This window comes from Mustela putorius, unplaced genomic scaffold (genome assembly GCF_011764305.1).
Source record: "Mustela putorius furo isolate JIRA1106 unplaced genomic scaffold, ASM1176430v1.1 tig00000281_pilon_pilon_pilon, whole genome shotgun sequence".
Classification (NCBI taxonomy): Eukaryota; Metazoa; Chordata; class Mammalia; order Carnivora; family Mustelidae; genus Mustela; species Mustela putorius.
Genome location: NW_025421343.1, coordinates 27,860,174 through 27,884,547, shown reverse-complemented (window position 1 = coordinate 27,884,547; position 24,374 = coordinate 27,860,174). Strand labels below are relative to the sequence as shown.

Here is a 24,374-nt window from a genome sequence, read left to right as displayed (position 1 = left end):
TGGTTCCGCTCAGAGAGACTGTGATGTCTCTTCTGAGAACGACGTCAGGGGCTCCTCTCAGAGGGACTCTGAGGACTCTTTAGAGGAGGACTTTGATGGCTACTCTCAGAGAGACTGTGATGGCTCTTCTGTGGAAGGATTTGGTGGCTCCTCTCAGAGAGACTGTGATGTCTCTTCTGAGAATGACGTCGGGGGCTCCTCTCAGAGGGACTCGGAGGACTCTTTAGAGAAGGACTTCGATGGCTACTCTCAGAGAGGCTGTGATGGCTCTTCTGTGGAAGGTTTTGGTGGCTCCTCTCAGAGGGACTGTGATGTTTCCTCTGAGGAAGGCTTCAATAGCTCCCCTTAGAGGGACTGTGATGTTTCTTCCAAGGAAGACTTCAATGGCTTCTCTCAGAGGGCCTGTGCTGTCTTCCCTCAAAAGGGGCTATGTCCTCTCACCTCAAAAGGACTGTGATGAGTTTCCTGAAAGAGACTGCGACTGCTCCTTTCAAGGGGACTGTGACATCTGCTCTCACAGGGCGTGTGACATCTCCTCTCACAAGGACTGCAACATCTTCTTTCACAGGGACTCTGACGGCTCCTTTCAGAGGGACTGTGATGGCTCCTCTGAGAAGCACTTCGATGGCTCCTCTCAGAGGGACTGTGGTGGCTCTTCTGAAGAAGGCTTCAGTGGCTCCTCTTAGAACGACTGTGATGTCTCTGCCGCAGAAGACTTCGATGGCTCCTCTCAGAGGGACTGTGATGGCTCTTCCGAGGAAGACTTCGATGGCTCCTCTCAGAGGGACTGTGATGGCTCTTCCGAGGAAGACTTCGATGGCTCCTCTCAGAGGGACTGTGATGGCTCTTCCGAGGAAGACTTCGATGGCTCCTCTCAGAGGGACTGTGATGGCTCTTCTGAAGAAGGTTTCATTGGTTCCGCTTAGAAGGCCTGAGATGTGTCATCCCAGGAAAAATTTAGTAGCTCCTCTCAGAGGGAAAGTGACGGCTCTCTGAAGGCAGCTTCGGTGGCTCCACTTAGACGGACTGTGATGGCTCTTTAGAGATCAACTTCTAAGGTTCCTCTCAGAGGGACTGTGGTGGCTCCTTTCAGAGGAATTACAGGGGTTTCTCTCCCTTATGAAGTTGTGGTGGTTTTGCTTCTGGGTGTGAGTTTCTCTTTAATGTGACTGTGTGAGGTTCTCTTAAGCAACCATTTAGATTTCCCCCTTGGCTTGAACTCTGGTTCCTATTTTGGAGCTCTTGGACTCCTGGCTAGAGATGTTCTTTCTGTAGGAGTTTCTCTTACCTGCTATTGTCTTTTTGAACAATAACCACAGGCTGTCCGACTGAATTGGTTATGACAATAGCACTGCTTTAGGAAACTATGGGCTTGGGTAGTTGGGAATGTCTAAGTTGGAAAGAGCTAACTCTTTTTGGTTGTTGTGCTGATCTGTATTGCTGTATTTATATCGGAGATGCATCTTAGGGGTTTTGTGCTTGAGGGCCAGCCGGGAGAGTTCAAAAGCAAATTCAAATGAGCTGAAATGGAAGGTGTAGGTAAGGTCTGCCTACTCAGTACCTTCATTTTATAAGAGGGGGAACAGGGCAAGAGAAAAAACCAAAGGGTAGAGACAGGGCCCAGGGGATGGAAAGGACAGATTGAGAAGACAATCCATGTGAAGTGATGCAGAAGCACACACAGACATGTAAAGGAGGACGTGGGTCAGGGGACACTTGGAAAAGCCTGTGCTTCCTGCGACCAGTGGGCATAAAGGAATGGGATGGGCGCGAGGCAGGGGACCGCAGTGAGCCTCACAGCACTACTCTGCCTCGGGAGCGAGGGCTCCGGGTTCTTCACCACTTCCTCCTGAGCCGCATTTATACTAGCAGAAAAACAGTCTCTCTAAAACATTAAGACTATCCTCAGCCATCTGAGTCAATGCAGGATTACTACTGATCTTTACAACATTTGCTTAAGAAAAGCTCTTTTTGCATTTAACAGAAGCCCACTTCCGTTACTCAGAAGTCAATTACTGGCTTAGTGCACCTTAGCTTTAAAAGCTCTTCTCTCTGGGGCACCTGCCTGGCTCAGTCTGTAGAATGAATGACCCTTGATCTTGGGTTGAGTTCAAGTCGCACACTGGGTATAGTAATTACTTAAAAGGTCTTTTTAAAAAAGAAGAAAAAAAGCTGATCACTTTCCATCTTCTTAGAACAGCTAAACACTGTTCTGAGCCCCCGGGGAACAGGGGCAGAGCTACTGATTCATTCCTTGCCTCTCCATCACGTTCTTCCAAGGATTTCTTCACTCCTGCCTCCGTTTTCAGAAACACTTCTCAGCTATACAGCCATTTTCCTTGTCTATGTAGAGTCTCTGTCTCGAAAGGGTCCAGGGGAGAGAAGCCGTGGGGCCTCACCAGTTGTCGGCGGCGTGGTCCACGGCAGCTTCCAGGAGTCCGAGCTTAGTGAGCAGTCTCACTGCGGACTCTCCTCCCAGGCTCTTTGCCCACAGATAGGCCACGTGCTTGTGGGCATCAGCTCCTCCGTGACCCTGGGCCACCTGTGAAGCAAAGCCATTTGGCAATCCTCCCACACAGGGCCACAGGGCTGCTCCCTTCCCCCGCTGACCAGACTGCAGCTTTGACAAGGGTCAGGTCTTTCTACTAGAACAGGGAGAGGGCTCAGTTTTGGGGTCTGTTAGCCTGCTCAGGGTCCAAGGATGGACTTCAGGTAGTCCACAGACCCCTCCTACCGCATGTGAAATTTTGCCTGTTGGTATGGACATTTTTCAAAGAGACTCACGACCAGTTCAGAATGCGTCACTTGAGAGTGGGGAAGAGGGACGGGCGTGTCCCCAGAGTGACCTGGACTCCTTACCCGGTAGGCCTCCTCCCAAAGCCCATTGGACTGGTCCATGTTCACTGTTGCCTTCCACTCCTGAGCCTCGAGGTAGTGATACTCGGCCTCCTGCAGTCGGCCTTCAGCCTCCAGCTCCTGGGGAAAGGAGGGTCAGGATGGGGCGAGGGGGACGTGGGGCCTGTTCGGGGAAGAGATGGCCGAGACCGGAGAAGGGCTCACCTTGCCCAGGTGTAGGTGTGTGTCACTGAGGAGATCTGGGTGGTGCTTCCCTACCAGGTGGATCATATCATCATACAGCTTGTGCTTTTTGAACATGGTGATGGCAAGATCAGGCTCTTCTACTGTCACGTAGAGCCTGGGGAGGGGAGAGACACCAGGGGTCTCCTAGACACAGATTCCCGCATCACTGCACTCTAGGCAGACGGCGCGCATCCTCAGACGCACCTCTCTCCTTGCATGCCTCCTCTGGGGCCGCGGCTCACCTTTCCGCCTCCAGGTACTTGCCCTGCTTCTCCGTCTCCTGAGCCTGGCTGATGTACAGCACCGACATGTCTTCCGGCCTCATGCACTTCATCGCCAGCTGTGCAGACACACAGAGCCCCAGTAGCCTCGGGCGCGCTTCCGAGGGAAGCAGGGGGGCTGCGGAGTAGCCAGGGAAGCGCGACTCGGGGGTGACCGGTGTTCCCAGCAACTCTGAACCTTCCCAACAACCACAGGGGTTTGTGTACGGATGCTTTCCTGGTCAGTCCAGGGAATTCCAAGACCATAAGGAGCAGAGTCAGGACTATATTCTGCTCAGGCAGAAAGGCCAGAGACGCCCTGTGCTGGGGCACGTGTTCCCACTCCCGTGCTCCCGCCGTGCCCACCGGGTTCTGGGCGCAGGCAGGGAACGAAGTTGCCGCTGTGACTACAGCTTGGGGAGGGGCATTTGGGGCTCCCCAGCTCCCAAACCCTTCTGCTCGCTTCGGAATTACGGGTTTGGAGCAAAGGCCTCTTCATCCTTGCCTTTCCCTGCGGCTAGGTATCCAAGCGCTCCCGACTTTTCTATTTTGGTGCTCTTTCTCAGCTTTCAAGGAGCCCGGTGAAGAGGGGACATCAGAGCCCAAGGAAAGTGGGGATGGCGCCAGAGAGGTGGAGCCCTTGGACGAACCGCGCCCTGCTCTCTACCTTGTGGGCTTGCTCCCAGCGGCCGGCCCGAGTGTACATGTCTATTGCATCTTCTGTTCGGTCTCCCTTAACGTAGAGCTCCTCCGCAATCTGTGCTCGAAAAAGCAGATACAAAAGGCCGGGAGCAAGAGCGTTAGAGCGGCCTGCAGGGGGCAGAGCAAACCTCAGCTGGGGTGGCGGGGAGGGGACGGGTCCTTAGTCCACAACACAGAACACAACACAGAAGACAAGAGGGCTATGGTGTCTCACACCCTCCACTGTTTTGAAAACAAAAACAAAAACAAAAAAACAGGCAAAACCAGAATGGGGACAATACAGCCAAAACCAGAATGGGGACAATACAACAGGCAGTTTAAAAGGACCGAAAAGGACCTCGTACTTTGCAACACAGGGCAATTCCACATTGGAACAGCTCCATAGGAAGAGAGCTGGAAAATTGCTTTATAGGTCTGGGAGAGGGCTCTATGTTATGTTGGAATAAAATAAGGGAAGTAAACTGCTTTCTTCTTGCTCAGGGTGGCTGGTGCTGCTGGACCCAGAAAGAAGGATTTGGTGAGGGGCCCCCACTTCCGGTTCTGGGTTCTCTTCTCATTCGGTACTGCGTTGCCTCCAGCTCCAGCAAGGGACTTTCCTCACCTCATACTCCTGCAGAGACGCATAGTGTTGGGCCCCGCGGGGATAGTATATGGTGTTCCGACAGTATTCCGGTCCGGTAGATCTAATACATAAATGGCCTTCTTCCAGGGCAGCAAGAGGCACCTTGCATCCCTGCTGCATCAAGGGATCCCCCCAGGCCTCTTCCAGTCTCACCACTCCCACTGGGAATGCCAACCGAGCCAGCTCCACCGCTGCCAGGGACAGAGAGGGCACTCAGCTAAGCCTTCCAGGGATGGGACTCCGGGAAATGGGCGACAAGTGGAGGGATGGAGAACTGAGCCGATCCACCAGAACAGGTGCACAAAATTGGTGCAGGGGGACTATTCGGGCAAGACTCTAACAGGGAAGGCTGGGTTGTCCGGGGCAGTACCTTTCATGAATGCGCTGCCTTTACAGTAGCACTCCAGGGCCCGCTCTGGGTTTCGAATCTTCTCAAAGAGATCACCTGCCTGTTGACACATACCACGTGACTACAACAACAACCCTACTACACTAAGAATCAAGTAGCAGCCCCCAAAGGTGGAGACTCAGCCACCAGTTCTGGGGGGCTATGCACTCCAGGACTCCCCTGGGTAGGAGGGAGCGCTGAGTCCTGGAGAGGAGGGACGGGAACGGGAAGCCAGCCATACCCTTTCATACAGCTCCCCCTTGATTAGGGCTGCAGTGATGTTTTCTACCAGCTCGGTGTTAGCTAGCAGTTCCTCCCGGGCCAGCACCAGTCGGGCAGCTTTGGCAGGGAGCCCGGCTTTGAGGTAGAGGCTGATGGCTGCTAGTCCATCCCCCTGGCTCTCCTGTAGCTCACCGGCTCGCTCCTCTTGCTATGTGTCCATCAGCCACTGGTAGTAACTCCGGCGCAGCTTCTCCAGGGCTGGGTGGCCCTGGACATGAAAGAGAGGCAAGACAAGTCACCTCCCTCTTTCCTGTGCTGCTTCCCAAGCTTCTCCAATCCCACTGTAACAACAGAAAGCCTCCTGGTCACCAACGTGCCAACTCCCAGCCCAACCCTGTTCCAGTTCCTATAGCCTCATTGGTAAGAAGAGGCTTCGGATATTGGTGGAACTGAGCTGCGAGCACCATGGAGAAGACAGAACTGCTAGTACCTTGGCCTGAGCCACAGCGATACACTCATCTCAACGCTGCAGCTCATGCTACATATCTATAGCCTCCTCAACGGCACTCTAGGGGAACCCGGGCAGAGGAGAGAGGGACACCAAGAAGTGAGAGGAGCATCAGGGATCAGCAGGCTGTCCTCAGCCCGGGTATGATGCCAGCCCTGGGGGACTGAAAGCCTCACCCTTGACCTATGCAACAAGCAGTGGATTTATCATGAAAGCAGAAGGAGGTTAAGCCCCAGGGCACCTTATTTGCATAGGCCCCTTCCAAGGCATTAATTCTTAAGGAGGGCTCCTCAAATTCTATCCGCTTCGGGCCCCACAAACCCTGGATTTGCCTGTGTGCACAAGCACGGCCAGGGCAGGCTCTGGGGTAGGGGGAGGCGGCAGATGGGGAGGCAGCAGACAGCTTATAAAGACATAGCTGTAAGGACTAACGCAGAGTAGAGCCAGAAGGAAGGAGTGACATTTTAGCTGCATCGACCTTTCTAGAAGCTCTCCCCCAGAGCTCTCTCCTCCCCTCAGGCTGCCTCACTCCCCCTCCCGCCCAGCTCCCCTCTTGAATCTGGCCCCTCTGCTCCCATCACCTGCTCCAAGAAGATCATCTCAGCCAGCTTGTAGTTCTTCTCCAGCACGGTTAGGCATGCTCGGACCTGGTAAAAGTCCATTCCTTCTCCACCCTGTGGGAGAGGAAGAAGGCTCTGGTTATCCTGTCAGCACTGCAGGAGCCATTCTGACTATGAGAGCTTATTAGACAGGAAGGCCACAGAGACGAGGAAGCTAAAAAACCAGAAAGCTGAAAACCTTCATGGGGCTTAAAGGATGAGGTCTGGCAAGCCATTCCAGAGCGGTCTGACTCGAAGGTGGAGGCGCGCGAGCCATGGCTGGAAAGCCAGGGGTCGTGGGGCTGCGCATGAAGAGAAATCTCAGCTTGAGAGACTGAATAATTCAGGAGGATAATACTTGCATATTCCTGAGACACTTGGTCTGCAATCTCACTGGTCTCATGCAGGAATTGCTCTATGGCCCCAAGCAGAAAAGCACCTACAGGGCGGAAGCAATCATAGTAACAGCAGCATCACTGCAGGATCAGTGTGGACGCGCCGGCCCAGCAGCCGAACACTGAGCCTCGGTGAAGTGCCGCGCGCCATTTCTGCCCCTAGAGACACAAGGGGATACGGCAGCGGATGAGGGCCTCACTCTCAGGGAACTTACTTTCTGGGGGACACAAGTAGTTAGTACGCAAACAAAGATATTCCAGAGAAAGAAGAGTGAAATGGAATAGCTTGACAGTACATATAAACTGTAACGGAGGGGGCTAGTTCAGCTGGAACTCAGAGAAGGCCTATCTGAGGAGATGACATTTGTGCCAAGACCTAAGTACAAGAAAAAGTCAGTCACGCAAGATGGGGAAAAATTATTCCAGGCAGAGGGAAGAGCGCATGTAAGGTGCCATGGCAGGAATGAGTCTGAGATACTCAAAGGGCCCAAGGGGTGCCAGTGTGGCTGGAGACTAACGGGCACATGGGTACCTGGAAGATGAAGGGGGCAGAGGCCAAATATTATAAGGAGTTAGGACATGCCATGGGCTGTGGATCTTATACTAAGTAGAACAGTAAGCTACTGGAAGGTTTGAGCAAATAAAGGACACAATCTGATTTATGGTATAACACATGATTTCAGCTATTGTGGGATGAATGGATGGTAGGTGTGTAAGAACAGGATCCGTGAGACTAAGAGGCTTTTGTGACACTGCAGGTAGAGGTGTGGTCTGTTCTGGGCTGGACAGTAAGAGCTTCAGGATGTGTTCTGAAGACACTGGGTCAGGGCCCTATGACGAGCTGGTCGTCTAGCTGTAGGGCCATGGGAAAGGAAGCATCCAAGAGGACTCCTGGCAAAACAGTAGCAGCTGACATTTACTGAGCACTGAGAATTCTCCTACTTTCTTCACTGCCCCTATGATTCTTCTTTACCACCCCAAGAGGTAAATGCTATCATTCCTCCCATTTACAGAGAGGAAATTGAGAAACGAAGGTTTGGAAAGGTTCACTTAACCCATGGTTATACATGCTGTTAAATGGAGCCAGGAAACTCGAAGGAGTCTAAAATCCCAAGACTGTCCTACTAACTACACCCCTATGCCGCATTCGGAAATACACGTCAACACCTGGACTGGAGGGCATGGGTGTTAAAACTCTGAAGGGGGACCTACATAGGGGAAGCAAAAGCAAAAAAAAATCTTATAAACTGGGATGGAAGAATGTTTGGAATAACTACCTGGAAGGTATTACTGGTTGTAAGGGCAGGGGACTGGTGCCTCAGCACTGGGAAGAGCCTCTCACACACCCCGCCCCCCACACCGAAAATGGCCTCTGGCCATCCTTCCTAGCTGCCCGCACCTCACTTCTGGTCTGCCTCACCTCTCCGCGATGTGGAGCTGCCTTGCCTCGAGTGCCAGTTTGCTCAAGGTTTTCCACATTGCCTCTGTTTCTGGGGTCATTTCCAGAGTCTCCAAGAAGGCTGTGGCCCTGAAGAGAGAAGGAAGGAAAGCAACAGTGCAGGCGCAGCAGGGCGCAGAGGAGTACTGGCGATGGGCAGGGGTGGCGGGGCCAGTTGTCTGGCCCATCCCAGCTCCTCCAGCCTCAGAACCAGCCTCTCCCACCACCTCCCGGGGCTGTCAGCCCAGCCCCTCACCGGGTGTAGTTGCCGTCATCAATGGCCGTTCCAAACTGGATCAGGCCCTCATCCAGCATGTAGGCAACAGTCGTCACACCTTCGGTCACCATCACCTCGGTCTTCCCACCGCCCCGCTCCAGACCTACCCCATCACCCTGTAAAATTTCAGTCCCCCCACCCCACCCGAATTCCAGGTTAGTGTCTCCACCGACTCCACTGCAGAACGGACAGGCCTTACCCCCCCCCCCCCCCCCCAGCGCGTACACGCTGAGGGAATCCCAGTGGCCCTTGTTTGCCCGGCGTTTCGTTTCCTTCAAGCAGGTAAGAAGCCCTTATCTACACAGACGCCCTCAGCTTCCGGGACACTCAGAGCTGTGCCCGCACTAATGCCTGCAGGTAAACTGACAAAGTGGGCAACCACGTCTGCTTCCGGCTTGAGTCCTGTTAAAATACAACTTTAACCTGGGCCGTACTTTTGCATACCTTCGTTGCTTAGGTCACCTGAAGAAATCGCTCGGCTTGCTTCCTAGTCTCCCGCGGGGAGGAAAGGAAAGGAAAAGCAGGAGGGAGGGAAGAAAAGGAAGGAAGGGAAGAAGAGAAAGAAAAGGAGAAAAACAGAAAAGGGAAGGAAAACATAAAAAGGCAAAGGCCGGTAAGCTAAACCCCGAGCAGGAAAAAACAGGGGAGCAAGCGGAAAGGGTACAGTTGCCCTGATGCAAACACAGCAGCGGGTGAATAAAGCAGGGGTGCTCCAGCAGGATGAGGGGGCGATTCTGAGAATCTGTTAGTCATGAAATCTGGGATCCTCTCTTCAGGAAAGGGAACAAAAGCCATTAGTCTGCCCGATTCCTGCAAAAGCAAACACTGATCATCTCTAGAGGAAAACATGCCCATGTTAGGCCCTTGGGATTCTAAAAATTATATCCAATGTAACGTCAGCCCCCCAATAAAAAAAGGTACCAACATAGAAGTTAACCACCATAAAGGAGTAAACAATAACAAGAACTACAGCACTTGTGGCCCTCCAAGGATTTCCAATATTAAAAGTAACAGTTACGGAAGAGGAGCACCTGGGTGGCTTAGTGGGTTAAGCCTCTGCCTTCAGCTCAAGTCATGATCTCAGGGTCCTGGGTTCGAGCCCCACATCGGGCTCTCTGCTTGGCAGGGAGCCTGCTTCTCCCTCTCTTTCTGCCTGCCTCTCTGCCTACAAGTGATCTCTCTCTCTCTCTCTCTCTCTCTGTCAAATAAATAAATAAAATCTTAAAAAAAATAATTACGGAAGAAACCAGTTATGGAATATGAAAGAACTCTAAAATGTTTAAAGACCTAAGAGATGGAATGAAAAATTAAGCAAGAGACAAGAGACTCTAAAAAATGGCCAGGTTGTTTCGCTTCAGCAGCAAATATACTAGAAAAAATGACCAGGCAGACTAGAGAAAGAACCAAATAAAACCATATGAAAAATTCAATATTTGAAGTAAGAAAACTCAGTGGGTGATTTCAATAGCAGATGAGACAATGGTGAAAGTGAAACCCTGACTTGCAAGATGTTTCTTTTTTTTCAATAATTTTTTAAAAATTGTATTTATTTATTTGACAAAGAGAGACAGAAACAGGCAAGGGGATGGGAGAGTGGGAGAGGGAGAAGCAGGCTTCCTGCTGAGCAAGGAGCCCCATGCAGGGGCTCGATCCCAGGACCCCAGGATCATGACCTGAGCCAAAGGCAGATACTTAAGGGCCAAGCCACCCAGGCACCCCTTGCAAGATGTTTCTTAAGGAATTATCCAGAATGTAGCACAGAGCGAGGAGGAAGGAAGAATAAGAGGTTATAGAGGCACAAAGACAGGACAAGAAAGGGAACACATACTAATTAGAGTTCTGAGGATGAGAAAGAGAGTTTGAAGGGTGCCTGTGTGGCTCAGTGGGTTAAAGCCTCTGCCTTCGGCTCAGGTCATGATCTCAGGGTCCTGGAATCGAGCCCCACATCAGACTCTCTGCTCAGCAGGGAGCCTGCTTCCTCCTCTCTCTCTGCCTGCCTCTCTGCCTACTTGTGATCTCTCTCTGTCAAATAAATAAATAAAAATCTTTAAAAAAAAAAAAAAGCAACAAGACAACACAAGGAGCTGTGAATAAACTTCTCAGAACTAAGAGGGTCAGTCAATGGGAAGACAGTATTTGCAAAAGACTAAGAAAAACTGTCAAACTGTTCTTTCAAGAACACACCAAATAAAAACATTTTCAGATCATTCCATTTCGGTAATTTTCAGAAACGGAGTGTTCATCTTCGAAACACTTTCTCTCAAGGAGGTAACTCCAGAGCAAAGGTCAGCAATGCAGAAAGAGTGAGCGGAGAAACTGGCACCATGATGGCAAATGTAACCATATTCCAGCTGTGTAAAAGAATAACGTCTCACTTTGGGGATAAAAAAATACTGGGCAATAATGGCAGAGGGGAGGTAATCAAAGTTCAGGTCCTTGTATCACTTGCCAGGGGTCAGATGCTAAATAAGTTGAAACTATTCAGAATAATTTAAGGGTATGGTAAACTTCCAAGGGAAACCACTATAGGAATCAAATGTATGACCTCCAAAGCAAAAATGTGAAAAATGTCTTTAAAAAAGGACAAAACAACCCCCAAGTGCCAAACTTAATTTCTAAAATGAGGAAAGAAAGGAGGGAAAGAAGAGATATAGAAAAAAGACAAAAAGAACTATCACATGCTCGCTCTGTACCCACACCAGTCATCCTAGCCTAGCACAGGGGCCTCTCTTGTTTTCCCTCCCAGATTCTGGAAGGTCACTGGAATGGGACAGGTGACTGATCTTCAGTCTGATTTTAAAAAAAGGGCTCTGAACAGCTTACAACAGAGAATCCTCACCCAGGAACTGAAAGAACTGCCTCCACTATGGGGGCTCTTCCAGCCCAAGAGAACTCATTATGACCTGGTGAATTCCCAGGGCCACTGTAATAGAGAGGACAGGACACAATGTCAGGAATCTGATCAAGGACGGTTCTGGGGCCTCGCGCACTGTAGGGAAGGATGTAAGTTTTACTTGCCTACTCTAACACAGAGATGATGCGTGGTAAGCCAGAGAAAACCAAATAACCTTTGGACCTTCCTCAGGGTCCTAACTGAGTGGTGGGACACTATGTCTGAGGTCCCCTGGCACCGACGTACCCTAAGAGAGGATGTGGTGACCCTCTCGGGTGCCTCAATGTTGTACCACACACACAGGCTGTTTCGGTTCTGAGCCACCAGCACATCACCTCCTGGGACCCACTGCACGCAGGAGCAGAAGTTGAGGATCATCGTCTTAAAGCAGCTTTCGATATCGTATAGATGCAACTGTGGAAGGAAGAGGTGGACAGCGCAATCAGAGGGGGCTATGGGGTGATTTCTGATATCAACCATTTCTCTAACGAAATGTGGTGAGCTGACCAACCAGTCAGGCAGATGCTGAATTTCAAAGCTCACCAGCCTGCAATGCTCGATGTTTATGCTGACTTGGTACATCCTGACTCTGGCCTTAAGAGATGACCAAGTAAACCCAGAGCTACACCCCCAGAATTTAAGTTAGGTGAAGGCCAGACTTTCGTTCTTCGAGTTTAACTCAGGGCCAGAGTTGCCAGACTGGATCACAAAAGTAAGGCCACCACGCACATTAAATGGTCTGGAAATCGGCGATGTGGCTTTCACCTCACAATGAATATGAAATGAAAAATCACCAGTCTCTTTGCCCTCGAGGTGGAGCTCTTTGGTGATACCATATTGAGATCAGAGTCAATAAAGAGTTCGGGGGAGACTATCCAGCCAGCAGTAATGCTGTGGGGTACGTGTAGCTGACGAATGCTGTGGTAAAGTTCAGCCAGGCAAGCGGGGGGGGTGAGGCAGTCTCACAAGGGCACACAGACTTGTGAACAGTAACAGAGAAACCAGCTCCCAAATTTCCCTCTTGGCTTTGATGCCATCACAATACCATCTTCTTAAGGTATGGGCTACAGTAACAGATGGGCTGTGATTATCAGACACAATGTTGATTCTTCTGTGCCTTTTGCTATGTTAATGGCATACTGAACCAAGAAATTATGCCCATCCTGCCCCCGCAATCCCTGGCAGCAGGTAGTACCAGATCCTCTAGGGACTACTCAATTGCTAAGGCCTTAGTAACTCTTCTTACACGAAGTTTCCAGTCCCTGAAGAGAAGCTTGGCCCCGTTTCATTAAGTTCCAGCCAATCCACACGGCTCTTGTGGCTGATGGTGCCAGTGTTGTAGCCATCAGTCAGATCCACGACAGAGTAAAGGAGACAGGGTTAAGAGGACAGATTCCACATAATCATATACAGGACACAAAGAAGCCTGCAAAAGTCATGTCTTTGATGATTACGTTGGGCTTTAAGAATGATATTACATCATGGGACGCCTGGGTGGCTCAGTTGGTTAAGCAGCTGCCTTCGGCTCAGGTCATGATCCCAGTGTCCTGGGATCGAGTCCTGCATCGGGCTCCTTGCTCCGCAGGGAGCCTGCTTCTCCCTCTGACTCTGCCTTCCACTCTGTCTGCCTGTGCTCTCTCTCTGACAAATAAATAAATAAAAATCTTTAAAAAAAAAAATGGTATTACATCAGTGTAGAGTATGAGGAATATGACATAATTTTACTAAGATGCTTACAATACTATATCTCTACTAAAATTGTAGAGATTTGTTTAACTCTGTAGCTAACTCAAAAGGTCCAGATCCATCAAAAATGAGATTCCTGGGGCGCCTGGGTGGCTCAGTGGGTTAAGCCGCTGCCTTCGGCTCAGGTCATGATCTCAGGGTCCTGGGATCGAGTCCCGCATCGGGCTTTCTGCTCAGCAGGGAGCCTGCTTCCCTCTCTCTCTCTCTGCCTGCCTCTCCATCTACTTGTGATTTCTCTCTGTCAAATAAAAAAAAAATTTAAAAAAAAATGAGATTCCTCTCTGGGATCTTGGGAGTTGTCTCATAGCAGATCAGAACACATCAGAGCAACGGGCATCAGTTACTCAAGAAATCCTTTGGAAGGCAGCACTGAGCACTTTAAGGAAGAGCCCCAGTTCCAGCACAACCACGAAGAGAAAGCTGATGGATGAAATGACCTCGATGAATGTGCAAGGAGCTCCCTGCACTTTGAGTGTCAATGCTGTAAGAGCCTTGAGGGGCAAACAGTGGAGAAGGCACAAAGACAAAACAGAAGGAACCTCTGATTAAAGTCAGGGTGAGAGTACTGAGGATAAGTCTTTTAGTTTGGTGTGAATTTTGCAGACAATGTAAGATAGGATCACACTTAAGAACTGGCTAGGATGCTTTCAGGGAGTCTCCTGAACACGGCGCATTCACAGCTCTTATTTGTATATGTTACCGATGCGCAACGTCCCGCCGTGATCCGTGCTGAAGCTCAAGACCAAATGCCAGCTGATGTCTACAACTGGGAAGACCAACTTAAAAATAAAACTTCCTTTAATTAAAAGCCAACTTGATAAAGCCATGTTTCAATGTCTCAATTTATAAGTAGAATCACAGAATACTAGAGCTGTGGGACCCTATCTCTGTGGAAACCTTGAAATTATACACAAAATTATATGTTTATGTATATTCTTCTGGGAAAGGATCTATGATTTTTTAAAAAAAGATTTTATTTATTTATTTGAGATGAAGAGAGAGAGAGACAGAGCATGAGAGGGGGGAGGGTCAGAGGGAGAAGGAGACTCCCTGCCAGGCAGGTAGCCCAAAGTGGGACTCGAGGATCACAACCGGAGTTGAAGGCAGTTGCCTAACTAACTGAGCCACCCAGGTGTCCCAGGATCTATCATTTTAATTAGATACTCAAAGGGGTCACTAACGGAAAAAGGTTAAGAGAAGAACTCTGTCATTTTATATGCTATTGAAGATGAGCTCTGCATAGTGGGATGACTTGTCCAAAGTCTCACAGCTCATTACTGCTGCTGGAACATGGGCCGCCACACTACACCATTTCCATTACAACTCAACAATCGCTTGTGAAACATATAAATATCTTAAGAACAGACCCATATGTATTTGGAAACTTGATTTATAAGATGTGACATTATGAATCAGTGAGTACAGAACGAATTTCCAATAAACGGATGTGACATTATGAATCAGTGAGTACAGAACGAATTTCCAATAAACGGTTAAACATGGAAAAAGTAAAATTTGAGCCACAACCACATAATGCACAAAAATTAATTCAGGTGACAAGCAAAATCTAAAAATATTAAAATATTGGAGGGAGTAGGAAACTTTTTCTTTTTAAAAAATTTTCTTTCTTTCTTTCTTTAACTCTACACCCAGCTTGGGGCTCAAACTCATGATCCTGAGATCAAGAGTCACATGCTCCTCTGGCTCAGTCATTCAGGTGTCCCAGGGAAACTTTTTTTTTTTTTAAAGATTTTATTTTTTTATTTATTTGACAGACAGAAATCACAAGTAGGCAGAGAGGCAGGCAGAGAGAGAGGGGGAAGCAGGCCCCCTGCTGAATAGAGAGCCCAATGCGGGGCTTGATCCCAGGACCCTGGGACCATGACCTGAACCGAAGGCAGAGACTTTAACCCACTGAGCCACCCAGGCGCCCCACCCCAGGGAAACTTCTTAACGAGACCTCAAAAATCACAAACTAGGGACACCTGGGTGGCTCAGTGGGTTAAAGCCTCTGCCTTCGGCTAAGGTCATGATCTCAGGGTCCTGAAATCGAGCCCTGCATCAGGCTCTCTATTCAGCGGGGAACCTGCTTCCTCCTCTCTCTGCCTGCCTTTCAGCCTACTTGATATCTTCATCTATCAAATAAATGAATAAAATCTTAAGAAAAAAAACTAGGAATGGGTACACAAGTAATAATAATATTATTAATAGCTAACATTTATTAAGTGCTTATTATTTGCCAGACATTAGTCTAAGTGCTTTTCATATAAGGTAGGTACGATTTTTATCCCCATTTTGTGGATGAGGAAATTGAGATACAGAAAGGTTAAGAAACTGACCTAAGATCGCACAGGTATAATTGCAGAAGTGAGGAAGTTTGACTCTAGACCCTTGTTCTTAACGACGCTATATGGATATGCTATTCTCTATACATCATAGGGAATACTGTGCTGCTCTAAATACAGTTTTCTATGCTTGAAACATTTCATGATACAGTTAATTTTTTTTAAAGATTTTACTTATTTATTTGTCAGAGAGAGTGAGTGCACAAGCAGGAAGAGCAGAAAGCAGAGGGACAAGCAGGCTCCCTGCTGAGCAAGAAGCCTGATGTGGGACTTGATCCCAGGACTCTGGGATCATGACGTGAGCCAGAGGCAGGCTCTTAACTGACTGAGCCACCCAGGTGTCCCCAGAGTTAATTATTAATATGTAAAATAAAATCTATTTATTTATGTGAACACTTGTGAAATTCAAATAAATTTTGTCCTCACTGGCTACCAATGTCAAACTCTACAGAAAATAAGTCCCCTTCCGGTTCAAACAGTCCATTATCCTATGTCCTAAGTCTAAACAGGAAAGTTCAAAAATTTACTGATGGTTCTGCTCTACAGTTCACAATTCCTAGCCCTAAGATACATGCCTAAAGAACATGAATAATTACAGGGACAAGCTGTAATGCCTAACAATGTATCTGTATCTCTACAGCTAGACACAGACTAGCACACGTGGATTAGAACACTTCCCACATCCTCTGTGAGAGCAGGGCCATACATTTACCTGGTGCCTCTCAGATTCCTGCATTCTCCACTCTACACACCCCTGTGATATGGAAGCATCTATAAATATCTGTTTTGTTATCAAATTATAAGAGGCTTACCTATAGCAATAGTCTTAACATCAACAAGGTAAGCCAATTTCTTATTGTCTTCCATCCCTCGTTGATGCCGCTCATTAATACGGACACTGAAACACGAAGGGTGAGGTAAGGCAGAATGGACTTGGGTCATTGGGATGTTGAGCAAGGGCCCAAAGTACCATAGGGGATGAAGTTTTTAGATTAGTCTTGAGGATACAGGAGTTAGAGGTTAGAAGGGACTTCTTTTGGGTTTCAAAAATTTAGAGAACCTTGTGGGGTTACCTGATGAGGTGGGGGTTCATGAATTCAGTACGCACAGAACCCAAGGTATCATGACGCCCATATTCCACCGGGGTTAGCTCTCCAGCATTGAAGATCATGCACACCTGGGGATGAAGGGACTGTCACGTGGTGGGAAGTTTGCATGAAGAAGTCTGCACGGTCAACAGTAGTAGAGGGAGATGTCTCGTCAGTGCAAAGTGACCCCCACTTTTCTCTTTATTCTGTTCCTCTGCCTATCTCACCCTCCTTTCTTTCTCTGCTCTCTCTTAACTAGGAGGTTGACTGAGATGGTGATGGTCAGTCAATCAAGCTCTACTCACATTTTCATTTTCAAAGAAATACTTCTCATTGCCACCAGATCCCTGCCAAGCCACCCGTAAAAGAGGGAGAGGACATAAGAACAATGTGGGTAAGTATCCAAGACAACGCTGAGAGAAGGGCGGGGTAAGGGGCAAAGAGAAGGAGTGTAGGAAGGCCCTGATGTTCCACAAGTGGGGTGCTGTGTCACATTCTGCCCTAGGCTTCTAGGTTTCTGAGAGATGCCGTAAAAACAGTCCAACAGTGGGAATTCCCATTCCAGGATTCTAAATCTCCAGGGTCTCACTCCCAGGTCCACCAGGTCCCCAAGGCCAGCATCTTAGAGCTTTTCCTTAGAGACCTTCCCCCTTAGGGACCCAGGCTCCCCGGAAGTAGCAGCTCACGATGCTCCATTCCCCGCCCCTTCTCCTGGGGTTCCTACCTCACTATGGCGATTAGTGTTCAGGTCCCCCAGCAGGAGCGTGTCTGACGTGTGGGCCACCAGGTAACATTCCCTTCAGAGGATTTTCACCTCTTCCACCTTGTAGCCATAGTGTGACTTGAGTACCACCCGGGTCCCTGATGACAGGTTCTTCACAATCACCTTGGTAAGGTACAAGTCTGAGCTCCCTGAGGCTTCCCTCAACCCTAAAGAGGGGTGAACCTGCCGTGTCCACCTCTACAGTGTTAAACAAAGGTAGTCTCTTGTTTCCTCACCTAGCCTAGGCTATTGTTGGTAAAAATGACACCTCCCATTCACACAGTGCTTTACGATATACAAAATGTTTTCAGAGATTATGTCCTTCAATGCTAATATATAATACATACGGGGTAAAACTAATCACTATCCTTACCTTCCAGTACCTCTTGTGAAAATCTTTGTGATTACTTCATCGTGGTGTATATTGATCATACTGTCATTTCATATACCTCTTTGCTAAAATGATTCTGATTAAGGAACAACAGAATACAGACAATTATCTTTGTATTCTCGGTCCTAACAGTGCTCATGTATAGAGAATGGACAGAAAATGAAAGAACTGGGGTGCCTGGCTGGCTCAGTCAGAGGAGCATGCGACTCTTGATCTCAGTTGTGGGTTTGAGTCCCATGTGGGGTGTACAGTTATTTAAAAATAAAATCTTAAAAAAAAAAAAAAAAGAGGGAGCGCCTGGGTAGCTCTGCTGATTAAGCACCTGCCTTCGGTTCATGATCTTGGGGTCTTGGGATCAGGCCCCATATTCAGCCCCACGTCCGAGTGCTCCCTCTCCCTCTGGCGTTCCCCTGCTCCTGTGCGGACACTCTGTCAAATAAGTGAACAAATTTTTAAAAAGAGAAAAAGAATGAAGGAAACAATGAATAATAAATGGAAGGAAAAGAGGACAGAGGGAGAGAAAACAGAAAAGTGGGCTCAAGAACTAAGAAATTACCTTGCAATGTCATACACGGTGAGTTCAGAGGCCCTAAAGTAATGTCATGCACCTGCGTAATTCTAAACTCCCCAGTTAACAACATACAGGTAATAAAGCTTTTTCTGTTTTGTTTTAGAGAGGGATGGAGACACGGGTGGGGCAGAGGGAGCGGGAAAGAGAAAATCTTCAACAGACTCCATGCCCAGCGTGGAGCCCCTCGGGGTGCTTGATCTCACAAGCCTGAGATCATGACGTGAGCTGAAATCAAGAGTCTGACACTTAAGACTGAGCTATCCAGGCGCCCCAGGTAGTAATGTTTTAAATCAGGAAGATGTAAGTGGCGATCTCTGTACCCCTTCAATTTGGTGTTTAAATCTTCTTACAATAAGCTGGAAGGGCTACAGCAGGAAAGTTGCCAAAGAGTTGCCTGATACACTCTGTTCTCCAGAGCAGCTCTGCCAGGGGTTCAATTTGGCACTGTGGCAGTGTCCAGAAGGAGATTTTGGTGCAGTAGGCTATCAGCTGCTTACCTGGCTAGGTCCCACACATGTCAACTCAAACTTATTCTTGTAAACGCTTCTCCGGAGGCAGCAGTCAAACTGTTCCACTCCACCACAGAGTGTGCCCTAGAAGGGAAAGCGACAACATAAAAGGTAACAGGCATCGGAAGGATATCTGGAGACACCCATGAAACCCACGTTCTAGAATCTAGGAAAGAGTTGGCAGTAAAAGGGCTGGCAGTTTGGGGAAGTACCAGATGGAAAGAGGTGGCACTCACAGGACACCAGGATAGTGATGGGAGGAAAGGGAGAAATCAGCCCCGCCTACAGAATTCTTTGTCTCTTTTGGCTTCCCATAAAGTGTGAATTTCTCTTTCCTGCCGTTAATGTCCTATTTTTAGGTTGAAGTCAAAAGGGAAGAGGAGAGTCTCTAGTTTCAGGGAGAGTGCTTTAGGCTAAGGCCGGATTTTTCCTAGTTTGGAGAAAGTCACCCAGGCAGAAAGGGATTACTAGTAAAATGCACCGCACAGAGTCATGAGCCATCCCGTTTCCAGGCCAAGGCAGTGACGGTATATACGTTGGCAATCTCCTTGGGCTTTGCCTCTTCCCAGATGCTTCTTCGAGGGCTCCAGTTGAGTACCCGAAGTCTGAAATTAAGGAGGTGGATTTCAGAAGAGATGGAGACTGAGCAAAAGGGTGGAAATGGGTGTGTAACAGAAGGCAATGAGTCTCGCTGTATTAGAGAAGAGAGGAAGTGAGAGAGAACACACATGCTAGGGAATCTCATAGGAGAGGACACAAAGGTTCAAAGGAAGGAAGGTGGGAAAATCAAGCCAAAAGTAAAATGGGGTGAGAGCGATAGGAGTGGGGAAAACAAAAGGAGATCATGGCTGGTGAGAAAAATGAGCTGTTAGCAAGGGAGAAAAAAGGAAAAGAAACAGAAAACAGAAGGAAGAGACCCAGATGACATCGAAGGGGATAAAAGGACAGGACTAATAAAGCTGATGTGAGGGGACCGGGGCCCTTTATTTATTTTATTTATTTAATTCACCCTTCCATCATCCATCCCTTCCTTCCTTCCTTCACCAAACACTTAAGCATACATTATGTACTGGATGCTAATTTAGCCACCGGAGATTTCAAAAAAAAAAAAAAACAAAAGCGAATAGGCCCTCTTCTCATGGGCATTTCAGTTTAGCCAGTTAACTATAAACACCAAAGTGTAATATCATGCGACAAACACTGAGCCAGTGGTCTGAAAAGAGGCAACGGTAATACAAAGAGAGTGGAGATGAATTCCACTGTGGAGTCCCAGGCAGAGGCACAGAGACACAAAATCCTGGTGTATTGTGGAACTGCCAGAGTCCCAACAGATGGTGGGAGCAGGAAAAGGGAAGTGAGTGAATTAAAAACTGAGGATCTCTTTCAACCTACACTTGCTTTCCAACCATTCTCCCACTCTGGTTGAAAATAAGTGGGCTAGAGCAAGGTGTACACAGGGAAAGTAGGCAGAAGATGCACATGGAAAGGGACCCACCTGTCATAACTTCCCAACACAACAGACTGGCCCCCAGGGTTTGCAGCAGCGGTGGTGAACTCCCGCGCCTGAGGGTCACGGCTGTAATCAAAAGTTTGTAACACGCGGGCGTTTCCATAGGCTACAATTCTGCAATCACAGCCTGCAGCCATGATGCTGTTGGTTGCCCAAGCCAAGGCATAGGGCGGGCATGGGTGGCTAACTGACTTCCCCTGAGACAGAAGTAAAGGGTTCCAATCGCTCTGACTCTGACAGCCTCAGCCAGAGGTTCTTCCTTTCTAGGAAAAATTTATACCCTGTATAAATCTTCCAACATTTTCCCACCCCAACACATCCTAATCTAGAGAACTTCACAAACTGTCTTTAGGTTTTATACTCTTACACACATATGTATGACATACACACACACGTCTGACATTGTCCGCAAAAGGAAACCTCAAAAGGCTTGTATGTTGAGGTCTTTAGTAAACACCTATAAGGCCCCCAAAGGGACATATCCTACATTATCTAACACTGGGTAGGTCCACATGGACCTTTCTTTACAGAAGAAATAAATTTAATTATTACATGAGTAATTCTTTTTTTTAATCTCTTTTGGCTTCCAATAAAGTACAAATTTCTCTTTCCTGCCTTTAATGTCATATTTTTAGGTTGGAGTCAAAAGGGAAGAAGAGATTCTCTAGTTTCAGGAAGAGAGTGCTGTAGGCTAAGGCCGGATTTTTCCTAGTTTGGAGAAAGTCATCCAGGCAGAAAGGGGTTACTTTCTTTCTTTCTTTCTATTTTTTTTAAATTTTAGTTATTTAAGGCATCTCTACACCTAATATGGTACTCAAACTCACAACCCTGAGATCAAGAGTCACATGATCCACCAACTGAGCCAGCCAGGCACCCCTCTAAGAGTAATTCTTAAGGAAAGTTACTCAAACAATAGAGAATTACATCAGGTAAAACATAAACATTCCTTTTATCCCCCACCCTTTCCCTTTTCTCTCTTGAGAATGACTTTTTAAAATGATTTATACACATAAATACACTTTTTACATAGATAATAATTTTCACTTTCCCCTACTCTCAGAATCCTATCCCCTCGATTCCTCATTGCCCACAAATATTAAGCTGTGGCCTCCCGAATAAAAATCTTCTCTGTGAATGCATCTAAATGTGCCCCCGCCAACCACCTCAATCTTAATGTTCAACCTCCCCTAGGAGGGATCTTGGGTTTCTTTACCCCCATCTCACAGCATCCTTTCGTCATACCCGTGACTCTCCAGAGCCTTCATCTTCAAAGAAATACCTAACAATGGTGCCAACTGCATGACCACAGAGAATTCCTTTCCCAGAGGAACGAAAAAAGTGAGTGAATTAAAAGGAAGAGGAAGAGGAAGAAAGAGATTACTCTGTCTCACCAAGAAATCACACTTCTATGTCAAAGATTACCCTACCTGGGCTCCCTGCTACCAGTCCTCCCCATCTTCCATATTATAGTCTCCCAGTCCCGACTTCCCCATCGCTTCTTCCTACGTCTCCAAGCTTGGGATACTGCTCTTCCTTACTCACTTTGTTGTCAGTGATACCACATAAGAATCTGTCCCATAGATGGTAGATGATTTATTAGTTTTAGTGTTTGCTAAAGAAACCTGAAAATGGGAAAATGGATACAAGTCTGGTTAGGTTCCTTTCAATCCCACCCAGATCCTAAGGAAAGAAAAAGAAATAACAAAAAACCGGTCCTTCCATTTTCTCCCCCAATATATAACTTGACCCTAAGGGAGACATTTAACTGTATTTCTCTCTCCAGAACCGTTATCCCCACCCACAGCCTCTCCTGTGTTTCTCTTCCTCCTTTACCTTCCCTTCAGCCAGTCCAAAAACAATGATGTGCCGCTCTGCTGGCCACTGCAGACAGGTGACAGCACTCTGCAAGGAGGAAATCATGAAAAGGATAATCCTGTCCATGTCACCCAGCGCACTTATAACAAACTGAACCGCCGCCACATGCCACCGCCCCAGTCGTCTACAGCGGAGAAGAGGACACAGCCAGGCTCACGGGGGAAAGCAAGGAGGAGGGGCAGCCACGCAGCACCATCCTCCATCCTCTCAGCTGGAAAGGTCAGATGGACACGTGAAAAATGCAACTTCCGGTTACATTTACAGGTAGCTATATATATTTTTTTTTTTTTTAAAGATTTTATTTACTTATTTGACAGAGAGAGAGATCACAAGTAGGCGGAGAGTCAGGCAGAGAGAGAGAGAGAAGCAGGCTCCCGCTGAGCAAAGAGCCCGATGCGGGGCTCGATCCCAGGACACTGAGATCATGACCTGAGCCGAAGGCAGCGGCTTAATCCACTGAGCCACCCAGGCGCCCCTACAGGTAGCTATATTGATATATGTTTGCTCATCCAAATATCCACGAGACAGGTCTGAACTTTACCGTCTGGATGAATTTCTTACAGATGACTTTCTTGTCACCCCTGCCAAATAAAAGGAGGGAAAACACATTAAAAACACTTTCATAAAGAAAGTGCCACACGTGATGCTGGGGGAAGGGAAGAAAGACCTGATACGTTCCCTGCTCTCCCTAATGTTGCCTACCCTGCCATAAGAGCCTTGAAAGGAGGCATAAAATGGAGCCCGAGCAGTTTTAGAACAGGAACAAAGATGCTGTGTCACCCAGGGCTCCCATCACAGGTCCTCATGCTGACCTTAGGCTGATTCCCCCAGGGATGGGATCTCACAACACGAGGCAGGCACAGATAGGGAAGCAGCAACAGACTCGGGAAGGCCTTTGCTCTCCACGTCCCAGCCTGGACCATCATCTTCTCTTCTCCCCTTTCCCCAGTGAGACATTTCTTCCTGCCTTCCCCTTCTTTTCCAGGTCACCCCCACCTCCCAGTCTCTATCCTCACCAATCTTCGCCAATCTTGTACACATAGATGATGTTGTCGGTCTGTCCTATGGCAATTTTAGTGGAATCGGGAGAAAAAGCCATGGCCTTCACCATATAGCTCTTCCTGCCATACTAAGAGATAAAAAAGGAAATGAAAAAAAAAAGTCATAAGCACACATGGTAGAGAAAAGAGAAGAAAAGGTGTTTGTGTGACTGTATTGAGCGTGAGGGATTTATCCTGAGAAAAGATGGGGCAGGCCATTTCCTAGGCAGATGGCTGGGGAAGTTAGTTAGGAAGTTTTCCAGATTCCTAAGACCCCATGAACAGGTTGACACACAGAGTACTCTCTTCACCTTCAAGTTAGCTGGTTTGGTGGAGAATTTCTCTCTCCACTCCCCATGTCATCATATAGCAACACCACTCGGTCCACTGTGCAGACCGCAAACTTGGCATTGTTCTGGGACCAAGCCATGCAGGTCACCTTTGAAGCTCCATCCTGCAGAGGAAGAGGGGGTAAAAATAAGCCCAGCTGTTTGTCTAGAGTGACAAAAGCATTTTAGTTCCTTTAGCTCTACTGTGACTTTGGTCAATTCTCCACATCATAGTCCTTAAAACAAAAGATGCATCCTGGTCTCCAAGGCTATAAAACTCTGGCCCAGGAGAACAAGGTGCTTTAGAAACCCATAATGCAAATACACTTCGAGGTGACACGCAGAATCAAGCGTACCGATGTGCCCTTGCAATGGCCTTGCTCCTTCATAGCTCAACTGAAATAAATTCAATTGGTCTGATAAGTTTTCTTTTTAATAGGTTCTGGTCTTCGGCCATTCATTCAATATATACATTTTTTTTCATTCAATATTATTTTTTAAAGGTTTTATTTATTTATTTGACAAAGAGACAGCGAGAAAGGGAACACAAGCAGGGGAGCAAGAGGGAGAAGCAGGCTTCCCAGTGAGCAGGGAGCCCAATGTGGGACTCAATCCCATGACCCTGGATCATGACCTAGCTGAAGACACTTCATGAGTTAGCCACCCAGGCACTCCTCATTCAATATTTTTTGAATACCACACTGAGAAAGGCATGTAGTCAGGGGCTGAGAGGAAGACAAAGAGCAAAATACGGTCCCTGCCCCCAGGCTAATAACATGTGCAAACAGGAAAAATCCCATTAGAGAGGCCTGTACAAAGCAC

At 47.8% G+C, this 24,374-nt stretch overlaps 1 protein-coding gene across 1 annotated transcript; it reads right to left on the bottom strand.

The window, feature by feature from the left end:
* Positions 1-425: 425 nt before the first annotated feature.
* Positions 426-23,677, bottom strand: LOC123391768 (intraflagellar transport protein 172 homolog). Its single transcript, XM_045079267.1, is given in 33 exon segments — positions 426-1,521; positions 2,400-2,542; positions 2,860-2,976; positions 3,061-3,196; positions 3,324-3,421; positions 4,009-4,098; positions 4,645-4,695; positions 4,698-4,776; positions 4,778-4,856; positions 5,036-5,114; positions 5,295-5,543; positions 6,365-6,457; positions 6,745-6,793; positions 6,795-6,821; positions 8,198-8,305; positions 8,472-8,608; positions 11,632-11,799; positions 12,632-12,663; positions 12,666-12,746; positions 16,292-16,374; positions 16,550-16,653; positions 16,870-16,924; positions 17,290-17,450; positions 18,787-18,882; positions 19,280-19,403; positions 20,294-20,505; positions 21,551-21,635; positions 21,848-21,930; positions 22,142-22,210; positions 22,725-22,764; positions 23,200-23,312; positions 23,535-23,584; positions 23,587-23,677. Coding segments are annotated over 33 exon segments (3,315 nt in total). The 5' UTR covers positions 23,654-23,677; the 3' UTR covers positions 426-1,364.
* Between the last annotated feature and the right edge of the window lie 697 nt (positions 23,678-24,374).